The sequence below is a fragment of the Heptranchias perlo genome, chromosome 5, assembly GCF_035084215.1.
Source record: "Heptranchias perlo isolate sHepPer1 chromosome 5, sHepPer1.hap1, whole genome shotgun sequence".
NCBI classification, from domain to species: Eukaryota; Metazoa; Chordata; class Chondrichthyes; order Hexanchiformes; family Hexanchidae; genus Heptranchias; species Heptranchias perlo.
In genome coordinates this window covers 29675287-29698978 of record NC_090329.1, presented here as the reverse complement: position 1 = coordinate 29698978, position 23692 = coordinate 29675287, and the positions used below count along the sequence as shown (strand labels likewise).

The 23692-nt window shown below is 41.3% G+C and overlaps 1 protein-coding gene across 2 annotated transcripts in view; it reads left to right on the top strand.

Annotated features, from left to right (window-relative positions):
* The window catches only part of fbxo25 (F-box protein 25), a 60881-nt gene that overhangs the window by 13863 nt on the left and 23326 nt on the right, over nt 1–23692 (top strand). For both annotated transcript variants that reach the window (XM_067984188.1, XM_067984189.1), the window contains exons 3-5: nt 4685–4788; nt 11859–11908; nt 11997–12089. In XM_067984188.1, the coding sequence (XP_067840289.1) occupies nt 4685–4788; nt 11859–11908; nt 11997–12089 (247 nt within the window). The remainder of the gene's footprint in view (nt 1–4684; nt 4789–11858; nt 11909–11996; nt 12090–23692) is intronic.

Below are 23692 nucleotides of genomic sequence, written 5' to 3'. Positions count from 1 at the left end.
TTACGGGTCTCTGCCCCGTCCCGCCTCCTCCCCTTCTCAGCGCCCCCCACGCCAACCCGCTCCTCCTTTCTCGCGCCCCCGCCCGCCACCCTCTTCGCTCCCCTTTCTCGCGCCCCCCGCCCGCCATACTCGCACCCGCTCCTACCCTTTCTCGCGCCCCCCGCTCTCGCCATCCCCTCCGCTTCCGCTTCCTCCTTCGCGCCCCCCCACGCCACCTCCGCCTCCTCCCTTTCTCGCGAGAAAGTTTGTGAATCTTTGGAATTCTCTACCCCAGAGGGCTGTGGATGTTGAGTATATTCAAGGCTGAGATGTATAGATTTTTGGACTCTCGGGGAATCAAGGGATATGGTGATAGGGCTGGAAAGTGGAGTTGAAGTTGAAGGTCAGCCATGATCTTTTTGAATGGCGGAGCAGGCTCGAGGGGCCATATGGCCTACTGCTATTTCTTATGTTTCCCTAAAAGTACTGTGGAGGTGTAAATTGGTTTCCTTCAATCACGTGAGGTTAGGTTAATTCATAAACCACCTGTTCAAATAAGTGCTCTAACAATCCAGGCTTTGGTGCAAATAAAAGACTTGTTGAGGCCAGTATAGGCAGTCTTAACCAAATAGCCAAACTCCTGTAGCAGTCTGCCTTGAATGCTTTTTATACTAGATCAGAACCTCAGCCCAAGGTACTTTGCTTTGCAAGTATTTATGGTCAAAAATCTGAGTTTACCAGTATATTTACAAGCCAAACAGCTGGAGTTTGAACTTGCATGTTTCTTGGGAAAACATCTAGACAATATACTTTATAAAGCTTCAAGAAGCAGTAAGAAATGAGAAGTGATTGCAGAGTACAAGTTCAAAGTTTGTGCTCAGTTAGTGCTTCTACCTTTTCAAAAAGCAAGTAGACCCCACCCCCTTTAAGGGCTGGAGGAATTTCATGCCGGGAGCCAAAAGATAGGAAGGAGGACAGAAAAGGCAGAAAGACAAGTGTAACTACTCACTAATATACACGTCTAGTCACTGTTGCATCAATGTTGGTGGAAACTCCAGTGGGAAAACTGCATCTGAACATTATTGGTGAAGTGCTTTGTTGCAAGGATGTGGGAGACTGCCTGAGAAGGCGATATTCATCATTTCGCAAGGCCTTGCCCCAACATTCATAGAAGCAGTTTTCATGAGATGAGCACAAAGTGCGTCATTCAAGGATCACAGAAATTCTGCCTTCCTTTGCTGCAAAATGGGTATTCAGACCAGAGAATCTTAAAGCTCTACTGTTACTGTGTAGTTCCAGGAAGACTGGAGAATTCTGGCTTATCTTAGATCTTGCAATTCCATTCCCTAATGTAGGCATTCGGAAAGTTTAAAACCATAACGCTACCACAGAAAATGCAATCATGTTGGGAGAAAAGCCAGCATGCCTGTGCATTGTGAACATTCTTGAATTAAGGTATTGTGATGATAAATACCTCCCTCACTGTTTGGAAGGAGGTTGAATCAAGGCATTTGGACTGAACGGCAGATCCTCAGTAAATAAATAGGCTCAAATTTCAAGCAGTTTGGTTAGCTCTGCTATCTTTAACAAGTAAAACCTCATTCTACTCAGAACTAACAGGAATAGGAAGTGTTGCAGCAGCTATCTGGCCTGGCTGTACAGAAGGAACTGGATTATATTTTCCCTTTTTAGCTAATTTAAATTCAGTTGATTCTGGTAGGAGTTTGGTTAGAGTATGCCCTGTGCTTTCACTGGCTCATTATATGTCCTCGAAACAAACTGTTTGCCTGAGATTTGAATCTTGTGAAAATAACTTGCTCAGGGTATTTGAATCTATGTTTACTTGGGGATGATAAAGGAGATGTAAGAGCTGGTGTACTTTATATATAGAGTAGTCCTCCATATCAATAAGAAGTTAACTGTCATCCTATGCAAGTTATATTCAACATGGTGGGGGCAGTGATGTGGCAGACTGAGTGTAGGGGAAAGACTACGTGTACTCACTGTGACTGACCTACTGAGGTCATTGGACCGCCTCCTGCAGTGTGTGCAGGTGGGCGATATGTTGGTGGCGCAGGTGACCCCCTCTGCCACCTCGAGCCAGGCCTTCCTGGTGGCGTAGGCGGGCCGCTTCCTCCCGCCGGCTGGGTGGAAGATCTCTGTCCTCCCCCTCCTCCTCACCCCATGTATTGATACCTGGGGTGAGGCATCATTAAACTGGGAGCAGCCTTCCCCCTGGGCTGCTCCATGCAGTCATCTTTGCTATTGGTTGCAGCATCTGTCAGTGGAGGACTGCCCCTTTAAATAGAGCGCCTCCAGATGACAGATCTTACTGCGCATGTGCAGCCCGCCCGACGCGCAGATCAGCAGCGGGGAACCCGGAGGAGCAGGTAAGTGAATCCAATTAGTGGTTTGCCTGCTGCGATCGCGCGGGAAACCCACTAATTTCACTGGGCGCGTTACCAACGTGCCCGCTTGCCCATCCGCCGGGAACCCGCACCCCTGGTAAAATCGGGCCCCTGCAGTCAAAGCCTTGGCGCTATCTTATCACCTGAATCTGCAAACTTGTTAAGATCAGATTTTGACCATTTCGTTGGCAGGGCATCATAGGGGAGTGTTCCACCTTGGTGTGGTGAGGAGAAAATTGTTTTGACCTATCTATAATGTAAATAGATTGCTGTATTTTTGAATTAAGGGGAGACTGAAGTAAGTCACTTAATTCAATTTATCTGATTTGAATTTTGTAAGCACTGAATATCCAATTTGTTTTGTTAACATTGCTTAATTGAAATTATTAGATTTGAATTTTTAACAGAAAAAGGACTTTAAAACTTGAAGGCAAAAACTAGTGAATACAGCCTATTCAATAATTCAAAGAAAAATATAGGTATAACAATAATTCACTTCCATTTCTGTAGTATTGTACAACTGGAATCTATTTCATGTACAGCAAATTTGGCAAGAAATTTTGACGACATAAGTTAGGTACATTTGGGCCATCGTAACTCATCCATCCAGAATAAAAGGCTTACATTTCTCCCATTACGTTATTTAACTGACATCAAATGAGTCTAAACTACCCAGAACACTATTCCAAATGCTGATCATTGTTAGTGTGATGTTTTTCTTGGCATCTGTCATAAACTTTCACAAGTTTTAACCTCTAGCCCCTTTAGTTCTAGTACCTGGCAAATTCTGAAATGGTGTTCCAGTTTAACCATAGCTATGCCATTAAATGTCCTATATATTTTTCTAAAGTCCCATCTCCGCTGCCTATTTTCAGTGCTGAAGAGGCTCAATTTTACCAGTCTTTCCTCATAATTGAATCCTTTGATGTCAGGGATTAGCCATATAGCTCTTCTCTGAACTGCCTCTATAGCTTGAATATTTTCCTTGTGAGCAAAACGGAACACGGAGCTCAACATGCAATCTGACCAGGACGCTATAGTTTAAGCTTGACATCTTGTGAATTGTACTGAACTGACATATTATTATGTATCCTATTTGCTTTGTAGTATTGCTGCTTCACTGTTAAGTTCTGAATCTATCATCATACTCTATTCCCTTTCTGCTTCACCTTTGGCTATTTCTACACTATCCATAATATATATGTGATATGCATTTTTTTTCTGCCACTGTATAATACCTTGCCTTATCTCTATTGAATTTCATCTGCCACTCAATTGACCAATTACATTTGATTTGTCCAACTCCATTTATAGATCCTTGGCTGCTTTGTCAGTCCCTGGATGTTTTGTCGATCCCAGTATAGTATCGTGTGCGAGTTTGCATTGGGTCATTTACTAAACTCTGTAACCTTTAGAATGACATGAAAATGTTTGGGCTTGTAAAGCGAATAAAAACCATGCAGTACCTGCATGTTTTTGTTTACAGTTTTACATGGGTTAAAGCAAAGTAAAATACATGATCTGTACTGCAAAACTGGTACTAAGAAACTTTCATTACAGCTTAAAACAGTTTAGGATCTCTCTGGACCACATGCATATCAGTATTATAATTGCATACCAGTTCTCTCCACAATTACTTATCAAAAGCATCTCTGCAGGAAATCCCAAATATACGTAGTTTTAAATCTAAATATTTGTGCCTAGTAATGATCATTCACTAACTGAACCACTTGAAGCATTCACAGTAGATTACCATTCTTTACTGCTGCATTTAGTTTGCATGTATAAATTCTAAATTATCAGAAGTTAAGGCTATAGATTTTTTTTTAAAAATTATATACTTAATATTTTTAGACTGTTTCGTTTCCAATGAGGAATTTATAACTAATCTGTTTACCCTGTCTTTGTGGGGTAATTTAATAAAAGTTTCAGAATGCAGGGTCTTTGGAATTAGAACAACATAAATACATATCAAATTTTAACCAACAGCAGAGAAAAAACATCCTGCAGTACCAACAATGAATCTGAGATCTCTAATCTAATGTATTGTTAAAAAATTCATTGTGTCCCTATTTTTCATAATGTATGCCTAATAACATAGCTCTCTTTCAGAGCTACAAGTGCCCTTTGGGTATGTGACATATTTCATTGCCAACTCCTTTTTCAAATCAGTTAATTACTGTTTTAAAAATATTGAGTGAATTTAGTATTTGGCCATGTGAGGCTTGTTGCATAAAATTAATGTCTATGATCACATTATGTATATATCAAGTATTTGAATACTTTGTTTGGAATAGATTGCAGGAAGAGAACAAGGAAAATAAAATTATTGAGGAAGACTGTGAGGTGGTAGTGAAAAAGAGGAAGAAGGATCACTTCAACAACAACACAAAGACCCAGTGTAAGGTTTTTAACAATCACTTATTTTAAAGTGAACAGTAAACATTGCAGGCTAACTTATTTGACCGTTTCAGTTATGGATAAAGTTGTTGTAAATGATCATGCTGAAGAGATGCCTGTGTTGATTAGGTGCAGTAATCAAATTAGTCTGTTAATTCTATCATAGTATTTTGTGATTACAGAACTACACGGTTTTAATGCCAGGTGCAGGAATTTTTTTGTATGCCAAACTGCACATTTTTTTCAGATACGTGTAGTTTATCTTAAGGAATTAGAATACTGGGTGCTCTTATCACTGCAAGGATCTCAGTTTCCTGATTTTTTTTTTCCTGAATTCTGTTGGAAATATAAATATGGAAAACGAGATCATTTGGTTAACTGTAAAAACTGTTGTCTGTTAAATACCCAGGTTGGTATAGTAATGTAATGGCTGCTTTTATTTCAGACTCTCTGCAACATACTGCATACAACAGTGTAAGAGGAGACCCTAGTGTGTAATTGCTACAAGATGCTTGCTCCCATTAAGGGGCCCTCTAGTGTGTGTTTAATAATATACAAGTACAATGCATATCAATTTCCCCCCCTCTGAATTTGAATTTCAAGGTGACAACAACCATCTCCAAGAATGAGCCTGATTAGCAACAACTACGTCATATAAGAAAGTGATTTCTTTTTTAAAATTACACTCTCCTGATAATACGCAGGAAAGATGGGCTATGCCAACACTAGAACCATAATGAAAACCACTACACTCAAAATTATCTACAAGTCTAAACAGTTTTGAGATTTCTTTGACTTTTGAGGATATCTTCGACTAGTTTTGATAATGGATGAGCTGAAACTAATAACAGGTGGTAAGTTTTCAGGTTCGGTTTCAACACTGTCTGGTTTCACAGCTTTCTTCGGAGACTGCCCTGATGAGTTCACACCAGAATCAGGAGCACAAACAATGTCCTAGGAAGTGGTTGGTTCGTTACGCATGGGAATAGGCAAAACATCTGAAACATCTTGAGGCGTGGTAACAGCTACTTCCTTAGGTGAAATGGCATTTGTGGTAGGTCACACTCAAAGTTATCATTTGGTAATACCATAGCAAAGACATTAGATCAGTGGGATTCTTGTGACACTTCCACAGCAAACCATCTACCAAAATTAATATGTAACAGCTCCAATCTTCTGTTCAATAACACCAACATCTTTGCACATTCCCATGGAAATAAAAACATCATACTCTTCCACATAATACTTCTTTGAAGTTGGCAGTCCAGCATTATAGAGTTTTCTTCTCAAGTCAGGTTTAATAGTATCATAACTTTCTTCCGGTGAACAATTCTTCATCTTTGGGCAGAGGATATTCATGAACATCCAAACTAGGGTTCGTGCCTATACAATAATCACCACAAATTTTTATTCCACCGACAGGCTTTACTACAGGCACGATCAACGTCGCCCAATTATTGGCAATTTTTCTCAATTATGCTCTTGCACTTCCTGCAATCTAATTCTGCTGATATCCTTTTCTTTAGAGCACCAGACACTGCCCTGGACTTAAAAGTTTGGCTTCATCCCCCTTCTTCACATTAATCTTTACTTGGATGCCCTTTGCTGTACCAGGCTTTGGACCGAATAAGGACTTGTATTCTTCCATAAGTACATCCACAGGTCTTAGAGTGGTGATCTTCTTAATACTGGCTGAGTTTAACTTCAGTGTGTAGCCAGTCTCTGCCTATTGGGACCTTTGCCCTTAGCCACAGACAATTAATTGTCTGATCTTATTTTACCTGAACTTTTATTTCCCCGAGGACTGACAGAATGTCGGCTTTTCTGTAGAGCAATTTACCAAAACTTTTACTTTTGATGACATAATAGTTACCGCAGCCCACCAAAGATAATTGCAATTTACATACTATCAAGACAGGGACCACAATTTCACATTGCCCCTTTCCTGTTATGAAAAATGCATCTGTTCTTTATCACCATGTGGTACGGGTTATTCCTCGGCCGAATCGACATAATGGATTCTGGATTTTTGTCTTCTGTTGATTCCTCATAGCACTAGAATATGATTTTGGGCCGCCTTTACTTCTCCTGGCCTCTAATCTAGCAGTACCTACTGACTTCCAGTAACACTAAGCTAAATGGTCGAATTCTGTGCAATTATAGCATTTGACCTTTTTAAAAAAAAAATCGATCTGGATGATTGATTTTACCACACCTTAAACATAGTTGAGCGACTCTTTTCACTCTGGAGCTGTTGGACTCTGTGGCATATAACTCGCTAGCGTGCTTGGCAGCAGTCTTCATCCTAAGTTCAATTTCAAGAGCTCTAGCAGACATGAGCTGGTCTTCTACCAATAGTCTCCTCTGCAAACCGTATACAAAGAAACTCACCAAAGTCATATGTTTCAGGCAATTTCCTCAATTATGCCACAAACGTTTTTGTCATCCCTATGCCTCCTCTGGTTAAATTTGAACCGTTCCGTAATAACGAGTTCTTTGTTCTTTGGAATCAGATGTTCCTTGACCACTAAACCCTCATACGTTTTGTCATTACGCTGCGAATAAGCGATCAGATTCTTAATTGATGTGTATGTTGCAAGTCCACAGATAATAAGGAAAACTACTCTCTTGGCATCGTTGTATGTTTATTTGCATCAAAATAAATCTTATTTTGATGCAAATAAACAGTCTTTCCACATACTCACTCCAGCTAGACCCCATTCTTTGCTTTTTCCAACCAATGCTGACATTATAAAATAAATTGTAGTGGCCAGGTTGACCACTAAAGTTATGAAGATGTTCGATCTTCTTAACAATGCATCATGCGTGTTCCTTGTCGCCAACTGTTATTTCTTATAAACACTCGTGTTGCTGTGATAATGTAATGGATGCTTTTATTTCAGACTCTGGAACATTCTCTCTGTATATAACAAACAGTATAAGAGGAGACCTCAGTGTAATTGCTACAGGATGTTCCCATCAGGCAGCCCTCTAACATGCAAGTACAATGAATATTAGAAACTATGAAAATTGGACTCTAAATTTCCTGGCTAAGATGGGCAAGATTGCATATTTTGTCAAACTGTTCATGACCAATTTGTATAATTTGTCAGAAATTCTTGGCTTTTTGTGTGCTGCGTATCTTATGACCTAGGATATTAGGTGCCGAATAAGAGTAAATAGGTAAAGAATGGATGGGAAGATTGAGTGAGAGGAGTAAAAAGAAGGGAACAGCAGAAAAAAAGAAGCTGGAGAAAAGGAAATACCAAAAATACAAGTTGAAATGAAGGGAATTTTGTAGGATTTACCTTGCAGCACAGCTGCTGCTGAAAATCCTGATTTTTGGTGGTAGCACTATAAAGTAACTGAGGTGGCAAGCCCCACCTGAAGAGGTAAGTTTCATCAATGCCGCCCTTGACAGTAATATAAAATGTGCTACTAGAGGGGTTAGTGACTTAGCTCACCTGAACAGGCAAGCAATGTAGACTTTTTTTTCTCTTACTGACCTATATGGATCTTCCCCCAGCCATTCAGGAATGTATGGCAGCCAGAAAATAATAAATTGACTTCTTATAGTGCTATTTGCCATATAAATAAAATTAGTTCCAAGTATCAGGGGTTCAGAGTGTATCACAAAAGTACCCTAAAACAGGAAATGAGAGGAAATAGTAAATTATAAATAGTGTTGTAAATGTGAAATTAAAGAAAATAATCATATGTGCACATATGAAAATTCAGGAAGAAAAGTCTGGAAATGCTTTCTATGGATTCCTTTCTCTTTTACCCCCCCTCCCCCCTCCAACACCCCCCTGGTATAAATACAGGACAAGTCTGAGATATGGGAGCACTGCTTTCATTTAATTTGTCTTTTGAAGATTTTGAGTAAGACTTATTTAGGCTTGTATAAGTGATGGTGTATTTTGAAATCGAAACTCCTTAAAACAAAAACTTTTCTTCAATTTAAATGCAATTTCATACATTAGATACATATTCAGTTCCACTGCATCTCGATTGTATGTGTGTATATCTGCACTATCTTGGTGTGCAATGAAAATAAACTTGAGAATTAACCAACTTGTTTTCACAGCAATGCATGTAACTAAATCCACAATTATTTTTGCAGAGTATATTTTTAGATTTTGCTAAGTCAAATCTAGCTTGCCACACTTTGGCATCCATATTTAAAACTTTAAATTTTACAGCTAAATTCAGTTTCTCTATCATGTAGTGCTGTCAAATTAATCTCACATGATTAGCTTTACATATTTTGTTTCAACCTTGGTTTAAAATGATTTTAATATGATTCATCTACCGCTGTTCCAAAACCCAATAGTCTACATTCCATTTTTTTAAAATTAGAAAATATAAGTTTAGGACGTTTCAATCCTGTCCCTACTAGATATGAACGTACACCACAAAACTGCCCTCCATTTGGCACAAAATTGACAGTCTCTCAATCCACAAGGAGTTGGAAAAATTTACCCTAGTACAGTAGGTGGTACTGTTCTGAGGTCGAGCCTAAGCATATTGTTGGGACATAGTAAAAGGAGCTTTTCAGGCAAAGCCAGGTTCAATGCTGTTCCACTCCCCAGCAGTAACATCTTTCATCTTGCTGAACACAAAATATACTCGCTTTTAAAAGAGGAAAAAATCTGCTACAGTTTACAGTAATTCACAAATTAACCCTATCACTCTTCAGATTTCTAATGCAGTTAAATCCTTTTGCTGACTAATTTGGTATCATCTTGATCTTTACATGACAACATTTATCAATATAAAATAGAACCAGTGATGCTGCACTTAAATGATACAAACCTGGCCTTAAGAGTTGCACATCACACACTCTGTTTCAGACTATTTACTGCTTTGTGAGTCTTTGTGGATTGGTCAGCAACTGGAACAAAAAGTTGCGTTCTTGCTACTCTTTTTTCTCTACCTGGTTGTGAAATTGGATTGTAGGAGATGTGACGGGTGAAAGAACACATTTTTGACAATTTTTACAAATTGGGGAGAAAATTGTCAGGCACTTGAGCATGTTGAAACCTTGGTGGGCTGTGCCAATGATTCTCTTTCTGCCCCACTGCACGCCCCCCCCCCCCCCCCCCACCAAAAAAAAAATTGTTCCAATCCTATAATGCCTCTGAGCAGTGCTTTCTCAATGAAAGGAAGGGAAAATAACCATGCTTACAGCAGCTGATTTTTTTTTGGCTGATGATCTCACTTCAGAAGCCAGTGGAAGCCTTGGAGCAGGCTACATGCTTCCTCAGCTGTAATTGATGCAAGAAAATTGTTCGGAGGGTGTGGAAAAATATGAATAACTTTCTTTTAAAAAGAGAGATTTTTAATTTGCAAGAGAAAACTATTCTGAGCAATAGGTAATCTGTTTAGTAGATATTACATTGAATGTACAGCACAGAAACAGACCATTCGGCCTAACGGGTCCACGCCGGCCGGTGTTTATGCTCCACACGAGCCTCCTCCCTCCTTACTTCATCTAACCCTTTCAGCACATCCTTCTATTCCTTTCTCCCTCGTGTTTATCTAGCTTCCCCTTAAATGCATCTATGCTAGTCGCCTCAACTACTCCTTGTGGTAGCGGGTTCCACATTCTATCCACTCTCTGGGTAAAGAAGTTTCTCCTGAATTCCCTGTTGGATTTAGTAGTGACTATCTTTTATATTTATGGCTCCTAGTTCTGGTCTCCCCCACAAGTGGAAGCATCTTCCCTATGTCAACCCTATCAAACCCTTTCATAATCTTAAAGACCTCTAACAGGTCACCCCTCAGTCTTTTTTCTGGAGAAAAGAGCCTCAACCTGTTCAATCTTTCCTGTTAGGTATAACCTTTCAGTTCTGGTATTATCCTAGTAAATCTTTTTTTACACCTTCTCCAGTGCCTCTCTATTCATTTTATAATATGGAGACCAGAACTGTTCACCGTACTCTGTGTGGTCTAACCAAGGTTCTATACAAGTTTAACATAACTTCTCTGCTTCTCAATTCTATCCCTCTAGAAATGAACCCCAGTGCTTGGTTTGCTTTTTTTAATCGCCTCATTAACCTGCGTCGCTACTTTTAGTGATTTGTGTATCTGTATCCCTAGATCCCTCTGCTCCTCTACCCCATTTAGACTCTTATTTTCCAAGGAATATGTGGCCTCCTTATTCTTCCTACCAAAATGTACCACCTCACACTTATCTATATTGAAATTAATTTGCCAATTATACATCCATTCTGCAAGTTTATTAATTTCTTCCTGTATTTTGTCGCAGTCCTCCTCAGTATTAACTATACCCCCTAATTTTGGTGTCGTCTGCAAATTTTGAAATTGTACTTACGATTCCAGAGTCCAAATTATTTATGTAAATGATGAACAACAGTGGTCCCAGCACCGATCCGTGTGGAACACCACTTCCCACCTTTTGCCAGTCTGAGTAGCTACCTTTTAACCCCTACTGTTTTCTGTTTTGTAGACAGCTTACTATCCATTCTACTACTTGTCCCCTGACTCCACGTGCTCAGACCTTAGTCATGAATCTTCAATGCAGTACCTTTATCAAAGGTCTTTTGAAAATCCAAATATATTACATCTACTGCATTACCCTTGTCTATCCATTCTGTTACTTCAGAGAATTCAACAAGGTTGGTCAAGCATGACCTTTTTTGAAATCTGTGCTGACTATTCTTTCTTGTATATAAGGAGCAGGGAGTCAAAAATGGAAGTATGATAAGAATGGGAAACTAGATTGAGGTTTGAAAGCAAACTCCAACCCCAAGTAGAATATATACATTCTTTTACTAGGTCTAAACATACAGAATGCTATAATTGAATATTTTACAGGTTAAAGTGCAACAAAGTTATGAAAACTAAGGCACAATCTGTCGTGATCTTGTAAGACTAAACACCCAGTAAACAGATACAATAAAAGTTAATACACTAGATATTGTACTGCAAATGTCAGCCATTGTATCAGTTTATATTAATGTCGTGTCAGCTTATATTAATGTCACATCATCCAATTATGAACTGCAGAATACTTTGGAAAAAGTATTTGTATTCCATGTTTTTCAGACTTCTATCAGGAAAAGTGGATCTATGTTCATAAAGGAAGCACCAGAGAAGTAGGTTATTTTGCTGTGTAATCTTCATAGTCATTTTGTTTTTAATTTTATCCCTGTTTTAAATCTTATGGCTTTACTTTATTTGTAGAGACATGGTTATTGTACACTGGGAGAAGCTTTTAACCGCTTGGATTTTTCAAGTGCAATTCAAGACATGAGAAGATTCAACTATGTTGTTAAAGTAAGTCATTTTCTTTGAACTGTGCTAACATCCTTGTAAAGAGCAAATTTGTATTTGGAATAGGGCAAAGCACCAAATGATGGTGAGATCCCATTCTTTCGGATTTTTTTGGTGTAGATCTTTATTATCTTTAAAAGTACCATAGCCATAAAACACGTGTTTGAGTTTATTCATGTCCAGTGCCACAACTTGGATTGCAAAATTTGATTTGTAAATTATCTTGGCTTGGTACTAAGAAGATTGCACATCAAACTATAGTTAGTTTTTGTAGCAAAATTATCAACAACAACTTGCATTTATATGGCGCCTTTAGTGTAGTAAAACATCCCAAGGTGCATCACAGGAGTGATGTGTAAACACGTGTATAAAGCACATGCTTTATTTTACTACAAAAAAGGTAGTGAACCAAAGTTATCTTTACTATATCATCTAATCCACAGAATGCAGTTTGTGTTCATTTTTAGTTTCAATTTTCTAATTTCATTGCAGATTTCAGTCAATTATCATACTTTTTAACTGAGAACTCACAGCAGATACTGGAGAAGTAAGCTCTAATTCTCCAGTTCTTCATTGTAACTGGGTAAATTTATCTGAGACATTTGGCTTCACAAATAATAAAGTTGAAAAGGATTTAGGATTCCAGACAAAGCCATCCCAATGTGAGTTGTGGTACGGTTAGTGCTGTATGAGCTCACTGGAGTCGGTGTTTGTGTTTTTCAAACTGATGTAAACAGAGTGAATAGCACACTTAGAGAGAAAGCAAATAACAAAGAAATCTAAGCACTCGTAGTGGGAGTGTTCATTTTCAGACAGTCAGAAATTGTATAATAGTTCTATTTTCTGCTGAATGTAGTACTGAGCATGTAACCCTATTCAGCTCATTTGCACTGAGAACAGTTTATCACCAATGCTATAAGCTGGTGTTGTGAGAAAGCATATATACATAATAAATTGTGGGTTCTTTCCTGTACCCCCAGAACAAAACTGACTACAGTCAAAATGTTCCTGTAAGCAACAAATCATTGATAGAAGATTTGAAATGCAGGCAACACTCGTTGCGTTTCATATGGTGTTCTTTGGTGAGAAGTGCTCATCCTAGAGACTCCTTTTGACTTTTAAGATTTTTATATTCAGAATTCATGTTGGCTGTTTTGTATTGCTTTTGTGCAAAAGTTGATATTTTTCTCCTTTTGAGATGTAATCTATAAAACCTATCAGCAAATTTTTTTTCTTTCTCTTTCTCTTCACCACCACCGCCCCCCCCCCCCCCCCCCACCCAAAACCTAGAAAAACAATTCTTCTTTCTAGATTTTCTTTTTCTCCTCCAACTTAAATTTCCATTCTTTTTAATTAATTAGTGAATAGTGTCATTACATTGCCATCAAACTAGTCCTATGTATAGTGTTGGGGAGATGTATTCACAGCACCCACAGTGTTAATGTAATCTCTTCCAGTGTTGATTAACACAAAGTGCTGGTACTAATGACAAAATGAAGTTATTAAATATAGCAAACATTAAAGATTTGGCCTAGTATTTCATAACTGTTGATTCTTGACAGTATGAGACTCTCCTTTAGAGCACCCAAAATGGCTCCGTGAGTGTATCCAGTGAGTAGCTGAGCCATACGAACTGGGAAGCCCCCAGATCCAATCCCTGATCAGCGCAGAATTAGCTGATCTCATTCAGGATGGCACTGGGCCTTACAGTTAGCCTCAGTATTCTGGGTTAGGGGTGGAAATTGGCTAGGGTCCTGCTGCTGATTCCTATTCAGCAACACCTGCTGGAAGTGCATATGGAGATATATTTTGAGAACAGAGTTACGGTTAGCTGCGTTGCCCCTTTAGCTGAACAGTTTGGTTAATGTTCACACGCGAACAGGAGGTACAGGAGGGCGACTGGTATCCAGGGATATGTGACCCAGCAATGAATCAGTACCTTCAGGGTTGATGGGGGAGAAGTTAATAATCAAAGGAAGAAAAACAATTCTCACTTTCTCCCCTCCTTTCTGAAGGTGATTACTCATATCGCAACAAGCCTCTTAAGAAACACTTTCTGAAAACACTACATGTTCCCTTTATCCAATTGGTCAACTCTTCAAAAAACCTATTAAATTTGTTAAACACGACTTTCCTTTAATAAATCTAAGCTGGCTGCCCTTGATTGATCCATTTCTAAATGCTCACTTATTTTGTCATGAATTATGGATTTTAAGAGTCTACAAATGATGTACAGATACATGGGGCATGATTTTAGCACCCGCGATCGGGTGCGTTCCTGGCGGAGGGGTTCCGAAAATCGGGGATTCCCGGGGCGGGTCGGGAGCCCGGCTCCAGGTTTCCCACTGACGCGCTGAGTCAGCGCGCGCAGCCCCCACATGTGGGACTCCCGCAGGCAATTAAAGCCGGCGGGGGTGCCACTTAAGCTATTTATCTTGGTATTTCAGGTCGTTTACAGACCTGATTAATGAGATATTTTAGGAGGGTTGGGATTTTACATACAAATGGGACTGTTTCCCGTACTGGGGGAAACACTCCTAGTTCAAATGGACGTGTTGCAACCATCAGCCTGTGGCAGCTGCAAAGGTCCATTTGACAGGTGGTGGGGGGAGACCCTCACTCATTGCAGGAGGCCACTCTGTCACTTTGGACAAAGTTTGGCCTCCACCACCCTCCTCCTAACAATAAAATTCACCAACTTGCACACTTACCCCGGTGTCCAGACACATGTACCTATCTTGCGGACCCCCTCAGATGTACATCTTGCGGATGGGGGCCGCCGTAGCTGCAGTCATGACCTCCTCAGAGGGCGAACAGCATCACCAGCCTCGCTGGCCACTCTGTCCACCTCTGACACGTGGAGCTCCACAACACAGTGCTGTGACACATCCACCTGCACAGCAGGAGGGAGGGCAACCGCAGAGAGAGATGCGTCGCAGAGGGCACTACCCTCGCCACAGGGTCCACAGACCGAGGCTCAGCTTCCTGGACCTCTCTGAGCAGCAGTGCACATGGAGGCTCAGAGCCACTCGACATGTAGTCGTGGACATCTGCAGCCTCCTTCGTGCTGAGCTGCTCCTGGCTGGCCCGAGCACCATCTTCTTACCTGTCGCTGTCAAAGTCACCACTGCCCTCAACAACTTCTCCTCCGCATCCTTTCAGGGTGCCACCGGGGACATCGCCGACGTCTCTCAGTCGTCTGCACGAAAGAGCTCTGCAAATACACCTACACCCACTCTGCAGTGACACAATGGGTGGCATCAGGTGTGGGTCTTCATTGTGATCCTCAGGAAAGGGCATTCTTGCACAAACCAGACAAGATTCTCAAAGACGTGGCAGTAGTGGTGCCAATATAATATGTAATGTGAGTTGGTCAGAAATTAAATATAAGTAAAGGCCATGACAAACCCTCAAACACTCTTGTGCATCCCCTTCATGCTCACGACACGTTTGCCTTACGCTGCCTACTGCACATATGTGATGCATGCCCTGTGGCTGCAGCACAGGTAGTGGCAGGTTGAGTGAGGCTGACTGTGAAAGAGATGCATGAGAGGGTGAGTATGAGATAGAGCCATGAGATTGTATGAGGATTGGGTTGAGTGGTAGTGGCGGGATGAGTACTGGCGAGGTGAGTAAGTGCAGGTAAGATGAGGATGAGGTTTGAGTGGGTTTGAGGGGTGATGTGACAGAGTAGTGTTGGCAGTGCAGAAGGAGATGTGGGGTGGGGGCGGTGATGTGGCAGACGGAGTGTAGGGGAATGAGTAAGTGTACTCACTTTGGCTGACCTACTTAGGTCATTGCAGTGCCTCATGCACTGTATGCAGGTGGGCGATATGTTGGTGGTGCAGGTGACCTCCTCTGCCACCTCGAGCAAGGCCTCCTTGGTGGCAGAGACAGCCCGCTTCCTTCCGCCCGCCGGGGGGAAGATCTCAGTCCTCCCCCTCCTCACCCCATCCAGTAAGAGCTGGAGTGAGGCATCATTAAACCTGGGAGCAGCCTTCCCCCTGGGCTGCTCCATGCTGTAATTTTTCCTATTTCTTGCAGCACCAGTCAGTGGAGGACTGCCCCTTTAAATAGAGCTCCTCCAGCTGACAGACCTTACTGCGCATGCGCAGTCCGGCCGCCGCGCAGCTCAGCAGGGGGTATCCCGGAACAAGAGGTAAGTGGATCCAATTAGCCTGCGATTGCGTTCAGGGCAGACTGATTTCACCGAGCCTGTTACCCACGCGCCCAATCGCCCCCCCCCGCCACCCTGGTAATATCGGGCCCATTATGTTGTATAGCGAATCGAATAACTAGGGACGTAGATATAGCTTTAAACTAAATATGGGGGGGAGGGCCCCGGTGGAGAGAAATCTAGAATGCTAAAGAGAAAAGACAAATAAGCAGTGCAGGAAAATGATTGGGGTAAGGATAACCAGATTGTGTCAGCAAGGGACAGAGCGCACTAACAAATAGGGTCTGGGTAAGAAAAAATGGTAATAAGACAAATAGGGCCATAGTACAAAAAAATGTTCAGATGTCTAAAAATGTTAAAAAGACAAATCTAAAGGCATTGTATCTGAATGCACGAAGCATTCGTAATAAGATGGTTGAATTAATAGCGCAAATAGATGTAAACGGATATGATATAATTGCAAGTACAGAGACATGACTGCAGGGTGACCAAGGCTGGGAGCTGAATATCCAAGGGTATTTGATATTTAGGAAGGACAAGCAAAAAGGAAAAGGAGGTGGGGTGGCGTTGTTAGTAAAGGATGAAATCAGAGCAATAGTGAGAAAGGATATTGGCTCAGAAAATCAAGATGTAGAATCATTCTGGGTGGTGTTAAGAAGCACCAAGGGGCAGAAAACACTGGTGGGAATTGTCTATAGGCCTCCAAACAGTAGTGGTAATGTAGGGGACGGCATCAAACAGGAAATTAGAGATGCATGTAACAAGGGCACTACAGTAATCATGGGTGACTTTAATCTACATATTGACTGGCCAAACCAAATTAGCAATAATACTGTGGAAGATGAATTCCTGGAGTGTGTATGAGATGGATAGACCAGTATGTTGAGGAGCCAACCAGGGGAACAGGCTATCCTAGATTGGGTATTGTGCAATGAGAAGGGGTTAATTAATAATCTTGTTGTGGGAAGAGTGACCATAGCATGATGGAATTCTTCATTAAGATGGAAAGTGAAGTAGTCCAATCCGAAGCTAGGGTCCTAAATCTAAACAAAAGAAACTACAAAGGTATGAGGAGTGAGTTCGCTATGATAGATTGGGAAGCTTCATTAAAAGGCACGACGGTGGATATGCAATGGCTGACATTTAAGGAACGAATGCATGAATTGCAACAATTATACATTCCTTTCTGACACAAAAGGAAAAACGGCCCAACCATTGCTAACAAAAGAAATTAAGGATAGTATTAGATCCAAAGAGGAGTCATCTAAAGTTGCCAGAAAAAGTAGCAAGCCTGAGGATTGGGAGCAGTTTAGAATTCAGCAAAAAAGGACCAAGAGATTGATTAAGAGGGGGAAAATAGAGTATGAGAGTAAACTTGTAAGGAACATAAAAGTGGACTGTAAAAGCTTCTCCAAGTATGTAAAAAGAAAAAGATTAGTGAAGACAAGTGTAAGTCCCATACAGTCAGAATTTATAATGGGGAACAAGGAAATGGCAGAGCAATTAAACAAATACTTTGGTTCAGTCTTCACGGAAGAGGACACAAATAACTTCCCAGAAATGCTAAGGAACCAAGGGACTAGTGAAAAAGAGGAATTAAAGGAAATTAGTATTAGTAAAAAAAAAAGTGCTGGAGAAATTAATGGGACTGAAAGCCGATAAATCTTCAGGACCTGATAATCTGCATCCCAGAGTACTAAAAGAGATAGCCATGGAAATAGTGGATGCATTAGTTGTCATCTTCCAAAATTCTATAGATTATGGAACAGTTCCTGCAGATTGGAGGGTGGCAAATGTAACCCCACTATTTACAAAAGGAGGGAGCAAGTAAACGGGGAACTACAGACCAGTTAGCTTAACATCAATAGTAGGGAAAATGCTAGAGTATTATAAAGGATGCGATAACAGGACACTTAGAAAATATCAACGGGATTAGACAAAGTCAGCATGGATTTATGAAAGGGAAATCATGTTTGACAAACCTACTGGAGTTTTTTGAGGATGTAACTGGTAGAATAGATAAGAGAGAACCATTGGATGTGGTGTATTTGGATTTTCAGAAGGCCTTTGATAAAGTCCCACATAAGAGGTTAGTGCACAAAATTAAAGCACATGGGATTGGTGGCATGGATTGAAAATTGGTTAACAGACAGGAAACAGAGAGTAGGAATTAATGGGTCTTTTTCGAGGTGGAAGGCAGTGACTAGTGGGGTACCGCAGGGATCGATGCTTGGGCCCAAGCTATTCACAATATATATCAATGATTTGGATGAGGGAACCAAATGTAATATTTCCAAGTTTGCTGATGACACAAAGCTAGATAGGATCGTGAGTTGTGAGGAGGATGCAAAGAGGCTTCAAGGCAATTTAGACAAGTTGAGTGAGTGGGCAAATACTTGGCAGATGCAGTATAATGTGGATAAATGTGAAGTTATCCACTTCGGAAGGAAAAACAGAAAGGCAGAGTATTATTTAAATGGTGATAGAATGGGAAATGTTGATGTGCAAAGGGACCTGGGTGTCCTTGAACACCAGTCACTGAAAGCAAACATGCAGGTGCAGCAAGCAGTTAGGAAGGCAAATGGTATGTTGGCCTTCATTGCATGAGGATTTGAGTACAGGAGCAAGGATGTCTTACTGCAGTTATACAGGGCCTTGGTGAGACCACACCTGGAGTATTGTCTGCAGTTTTGGTCTCCTTACCTAAGAAAGGATATACTTGCCATAGAGGGAGTGCAGGGAAGGTTCACCAGACTGATTCCTGGGATGGCAGGACTGTCATATGAGGAGAGATTGGGTTGACTCGGCCTGTATTCACTAGAGTTTAGAAGAATGAGAGGGGATCTCATTGAAACATATAAAATTCTGACAGGGCGAGACAGACTGGATGCAGGGAGGATGTTTACCCTGGCTGGGGTGTCCAGAACGAGGGGTCACAGTCTCAGGATACAGGGTAGGACATTTAGGACTGAGCTGAGGAGAAATTTCTTCACTCAGAGGGTGGTGAATCTGTGGAATTCTCTACCACAGAAGGCTGTGGATGCCAAGTCACTGAATATTTTTAAGAAGGAGCTAGATAGATTTCTAGATACAAAAGGCATCAAGAGGTATGGGGAGAGAGTGGGAATATAGTATTGAAATAGAGGATCAGCCATGATCATATTAAATGGCGGAGCAAGTTCGAAGGGCCGAATCGCCTACTCCTCCTATTTTCTATGTTTCGATGTGTGACAAATTGCAGGGTCTATTGCCAACAGCCCTGTGGTGCATCTCCCAAGTGGCCATTTTTCCATATGAAAAGACTGGACAGTGAGTGTTGTAAATGATTGTGGGGGGTATCTGATTCTGTCTGGGGGTGATTTTAACTTAATGCACCCAATGGGAAACAAGTCATGGAGATTAATATCGGGAGGGGGAGGTGTAAAACCAGCATTCCACCTGATCCAGTGTTTCCCGATTTGTGAGTTAGGTTAAAATTACCTCCATAGTTTGCAACAGAATTCACTGGGTAACGAACGAGAGGAGGGATCTTGACACCAATTGTTTTGATTCCAAATCTGTCCTCACTGAGTCACGTTAACAGCACAGACCAGAGATCGATCTCGGGACCTTCCTGGTGTGTATCTATCAATATCCTAGTACATGGCACATTTAACTACTGAGGGGGCCTGTTGGAGTTTGGGCTTTCTCCCAACATTTCCAACTTGTGCTAAAACAGCGGAAAGCAGCAGCTGGTTGGTCGGGGGGAGTGTAATGTTGGTGGCAGACCGCTGCCGCCAGGGACCGGACATATGATCCCCGGCATTTGGGTAAGTGAGGCTGAGTAGAAATCTCCTGGCCCCACAAGGAAAGGTTTTTTTTAAAAAACATACCTCCTTTGGGCTCCTTCTTGCCCCTTCTCCTCTTCCCGCTACATTGACCTGGTGGGGAAGCTACAACTGCTTTCCTGCTCAGGCCCATGCTTAAAGTAGCAGTCAAGGCCTGATGTCATAACTGGAGCCCAATTTGCATATTTAATGAAGGACCACGCCAATTTCAGAAGAGCAGGTTAAAATCAAAGCCTGCAAGATGTCAGTGAATGAGTCTCTTGGGCAATTTTAACTGCTCACTTACCTGGTTTCTGCCAGGCAGGCAGGGTTAAAATCATCTCTATTGTTTCTAGTCTGTCAACAAAATTTTCTATCCATGCATCAAGCCTCTTAAGAGTCACCTGAAAATCCATATACACTACATGTACTGCATTACCTTTATTCAATTGGTCACCTCTTCAAAAAAAAATCTATTAAATTTGTTAAACAAGACTCCTTTAATAAATCCACACTGGCTGCCCTTGATTGATCCATTTCTAAATGCTCACTTATTTTGTCTTGAATTATGAATTTTAAGAGTCGACAGCTGATGTACAGATACATTGTGTTGTATGATAAATTGCATGGCCATGGCATTTCTAGTTTGCATGGTGCTCCAAGCATTGAATTTGTTATATAGTAGTATACTTCAATGAATAACTTTTAAACTTCAGGGATTTTTTTTTGCCTATTTTGTAAATTAAATTTAAATTAAGCTAATGAGTTGTAAATAGAGCATAGGAGTGACCTGTTAATGGGACACACGGCATAATTTCAAGGTTTGCAGATGACACGAAACTTGGAAATGTAGTAAACGGTGTGAAGGATAGTAATAGACTTCAGGAGGACATGGACTGACTGGTGAAATGGGCAGACACAGCAGATGCAATTTAACCAGAGAAGTGTGAAGTGATGCATTTTGGTAGGATGAACGAGGAGGGGCAATATAAAATAAATGGTTTAATTTTAGAGGGGGTGCTGGAACAGAGAGAGCTGGGGGTACATAAATCTTTGAAGGTGGCAGGACGAGTTGAGACGGCGGCTAAAAAAGCATACGGGATCCTTGGCTTTATAAACCGAGGCACAGATTACAAAAGCAATAAAGTTATGCTAAACCTTTATAAATCACTGGTTTGGCCCCAGCTGGAATATTGTGACCAATTTTGGGCACCACACTTTAGGAAGGATGTCAAGGCTTTGGCGAGGATGCAGAGGAGATTCACTAGAATGGTACCAAGAATGCAGGACTTCAGTTACATGGAGAGACTAAAGAAGTTGGGTTTGTACTTCTTAGAGCATAGGAACAGGAGTAGGCCATTTAGTCCCTTGTGCCTGTTCCGCCATCACTGAAATGGCTGATCTATGACCTAACTCCATATACTTTCCTTAGCCCCATACCCCTTAATACCTGCGGCTAACAAAAATCTATCAATCTCAGATTTAAAATTAACAATTGAGCTAGCATCAACTGCTGTTTGCGGAAGAGAGTTCCAAACTTCTACCACCCTTTGAATGTAGAAGTGTTTCCTAATTTCACTCCTGAAAGTCCTGGCTCTAATTTTTAGGCTATGTTCCCTAGTCCGAGACTCCTCAACCACTGGAAATAGTTTCTCTCTATCGACCCTATCCGTTCCCCTTAATTTCTTGAAAACTTTGATCTAATCACCCCTTCATCTTCTAAATTCCAGGGAATACCACCCTAGTTCATGTAATCTCCTCGTAATTTAACCCTTGGAGTCCAGGTATAGGAATATAGGAACAGGAGTAGGCCATTCAGCCCCTCGAGCCTGCTCCGGTACTTGATAAGATCATGGCTGATCTGTGATCTAACTCCATATACCTGCCTTTGGCCCAAATCCCTTTATACCTTTGGTTGCCAAAAAGCTATCTATCTCAGATTTAAATTTAGCAATTGAGCTAGTATCAGTTGCCGTTTGTGGAAGAGAGTTCCAAACTTCTACCACCCTTTGTGTGTAGAAATGTTTTCTAATCTCACTCCTGAAAGGTCTGGCTCTAATTTTTAGACTGTGCCCCCAACTCTGAGAATCCCCTATCATTATAGTAAATCTACACTGCACTCCCTCCAAGGCCAATGTATCCTTCCTAAGGTGTGGTGCCCAGAACTGAACACAGTACTCCAGGTGTGGTCTAACCAGGGCTTTGTATAGCTGTAGCATAACTTAGAATCATAGAATGGTTATAGCACGGAAGGAGGCTATTCAGCCCATTGAGTCCGTGTCGATTCTCTGCAAGAGCAATCCAGCTAGTACCACTCCCCCGCCCTATCCCCGTAGCCCTGCAAATTTTTTCTCTTCAAGCACTTATCCGATTCCCTTTTGAAAGCCTCAATTGAATCTGCCTCCACCACCCTCTCAGGCAGTGCATTCCAGATCTTAACCGCTTGTGATTTTTAAAAAAAAAAGTTTTTCCTCATATCGCCTTTGGTTCGTTTGCCAATCACCTCCAATCTATGTCCTCTGGTTCTTCACCCTTCTGCCAATGGGAACAGTTTCTCTCTATCTACTCTGTCGAGACCCTTCATGATTTTGAATGCCTCTATCAGTGACTAGCTGAGGCCCCATTGTATTCTAGTCCTCTAGATATAAAGGCCAGCATTCCATTAGCCTTTTTGATTATTTTGTGTACCTGTACGTGGACTCCTAAGTCTCTTCACTGTTTCGAGCTATTCCTCAGAGAAGGTTAAATGGAGATTTAATAAAATGTGTTCAAAATCAGGAAGGGTTTTGATAAAGTAAATAGGGAGAAACTGAAACCTTGGACACCAAGGGTTAAATTAAGAGGAGAGATTACACAAACTAGGGCTGTATTGCCTGAAATTTAGAAGATTAATGTAAGGAATCTTACAACACCAGGTTATAGTCCAACAGTTTTATTTGAAAATCACAAGCTTTCGGAGGCTTTCTCCTTCGTCAGGTGAGTGAAGATTAAGGGGTGATTAGATCAAAGTTTTCAAGATATTAAAGGGAACGGATAGGGTAGGTAGAGAGAAACTATTTCTGCTGGTTGGGGAGTCTAGGACTAGGGGACATAGCCTAAAGATTAGAGCCAGGACTTTCAGGAGTGAAATTAGGAAACACTTCTACATGCAAAGGGTGGTAGAAATTTGGAGAACTCTTCCGCAAACAGCAGTTGATGCTAGCTCAATTGTTAATTTTTGTTAGCCCCGTATCCCTTAATAACTTGGGTTAGGACAGGTATAAGGAGTTGGGTCGTAGATCAGCCATGATCTCATTGAATGGTGGAACAGGCTTGAGGGGCTAAATGGCCTACTCCTATTCCTATGTTCCTAATACCTCTCCTCCATTGTCCAGCTGGGTGGGTCTACGCTCGCCTGGTTCCACTCTTATCTATCCATTCGTAGCCAGAAAATTACCTGCAATGGCTTTTCTTTCTGCTCCCGCATTGTTACTTCTGGAATCCTCCAAGGATCTAGCCTGGGCCCCCTCCTATTTTTTAAATCAGCAAGCTGCCCGTCGGCAACATCATCCGAAAATACGACGTCAGATTCCATGTGTACGTTGACGACACTCAGCTCTACCTCACCACCACCTCTGTCAACC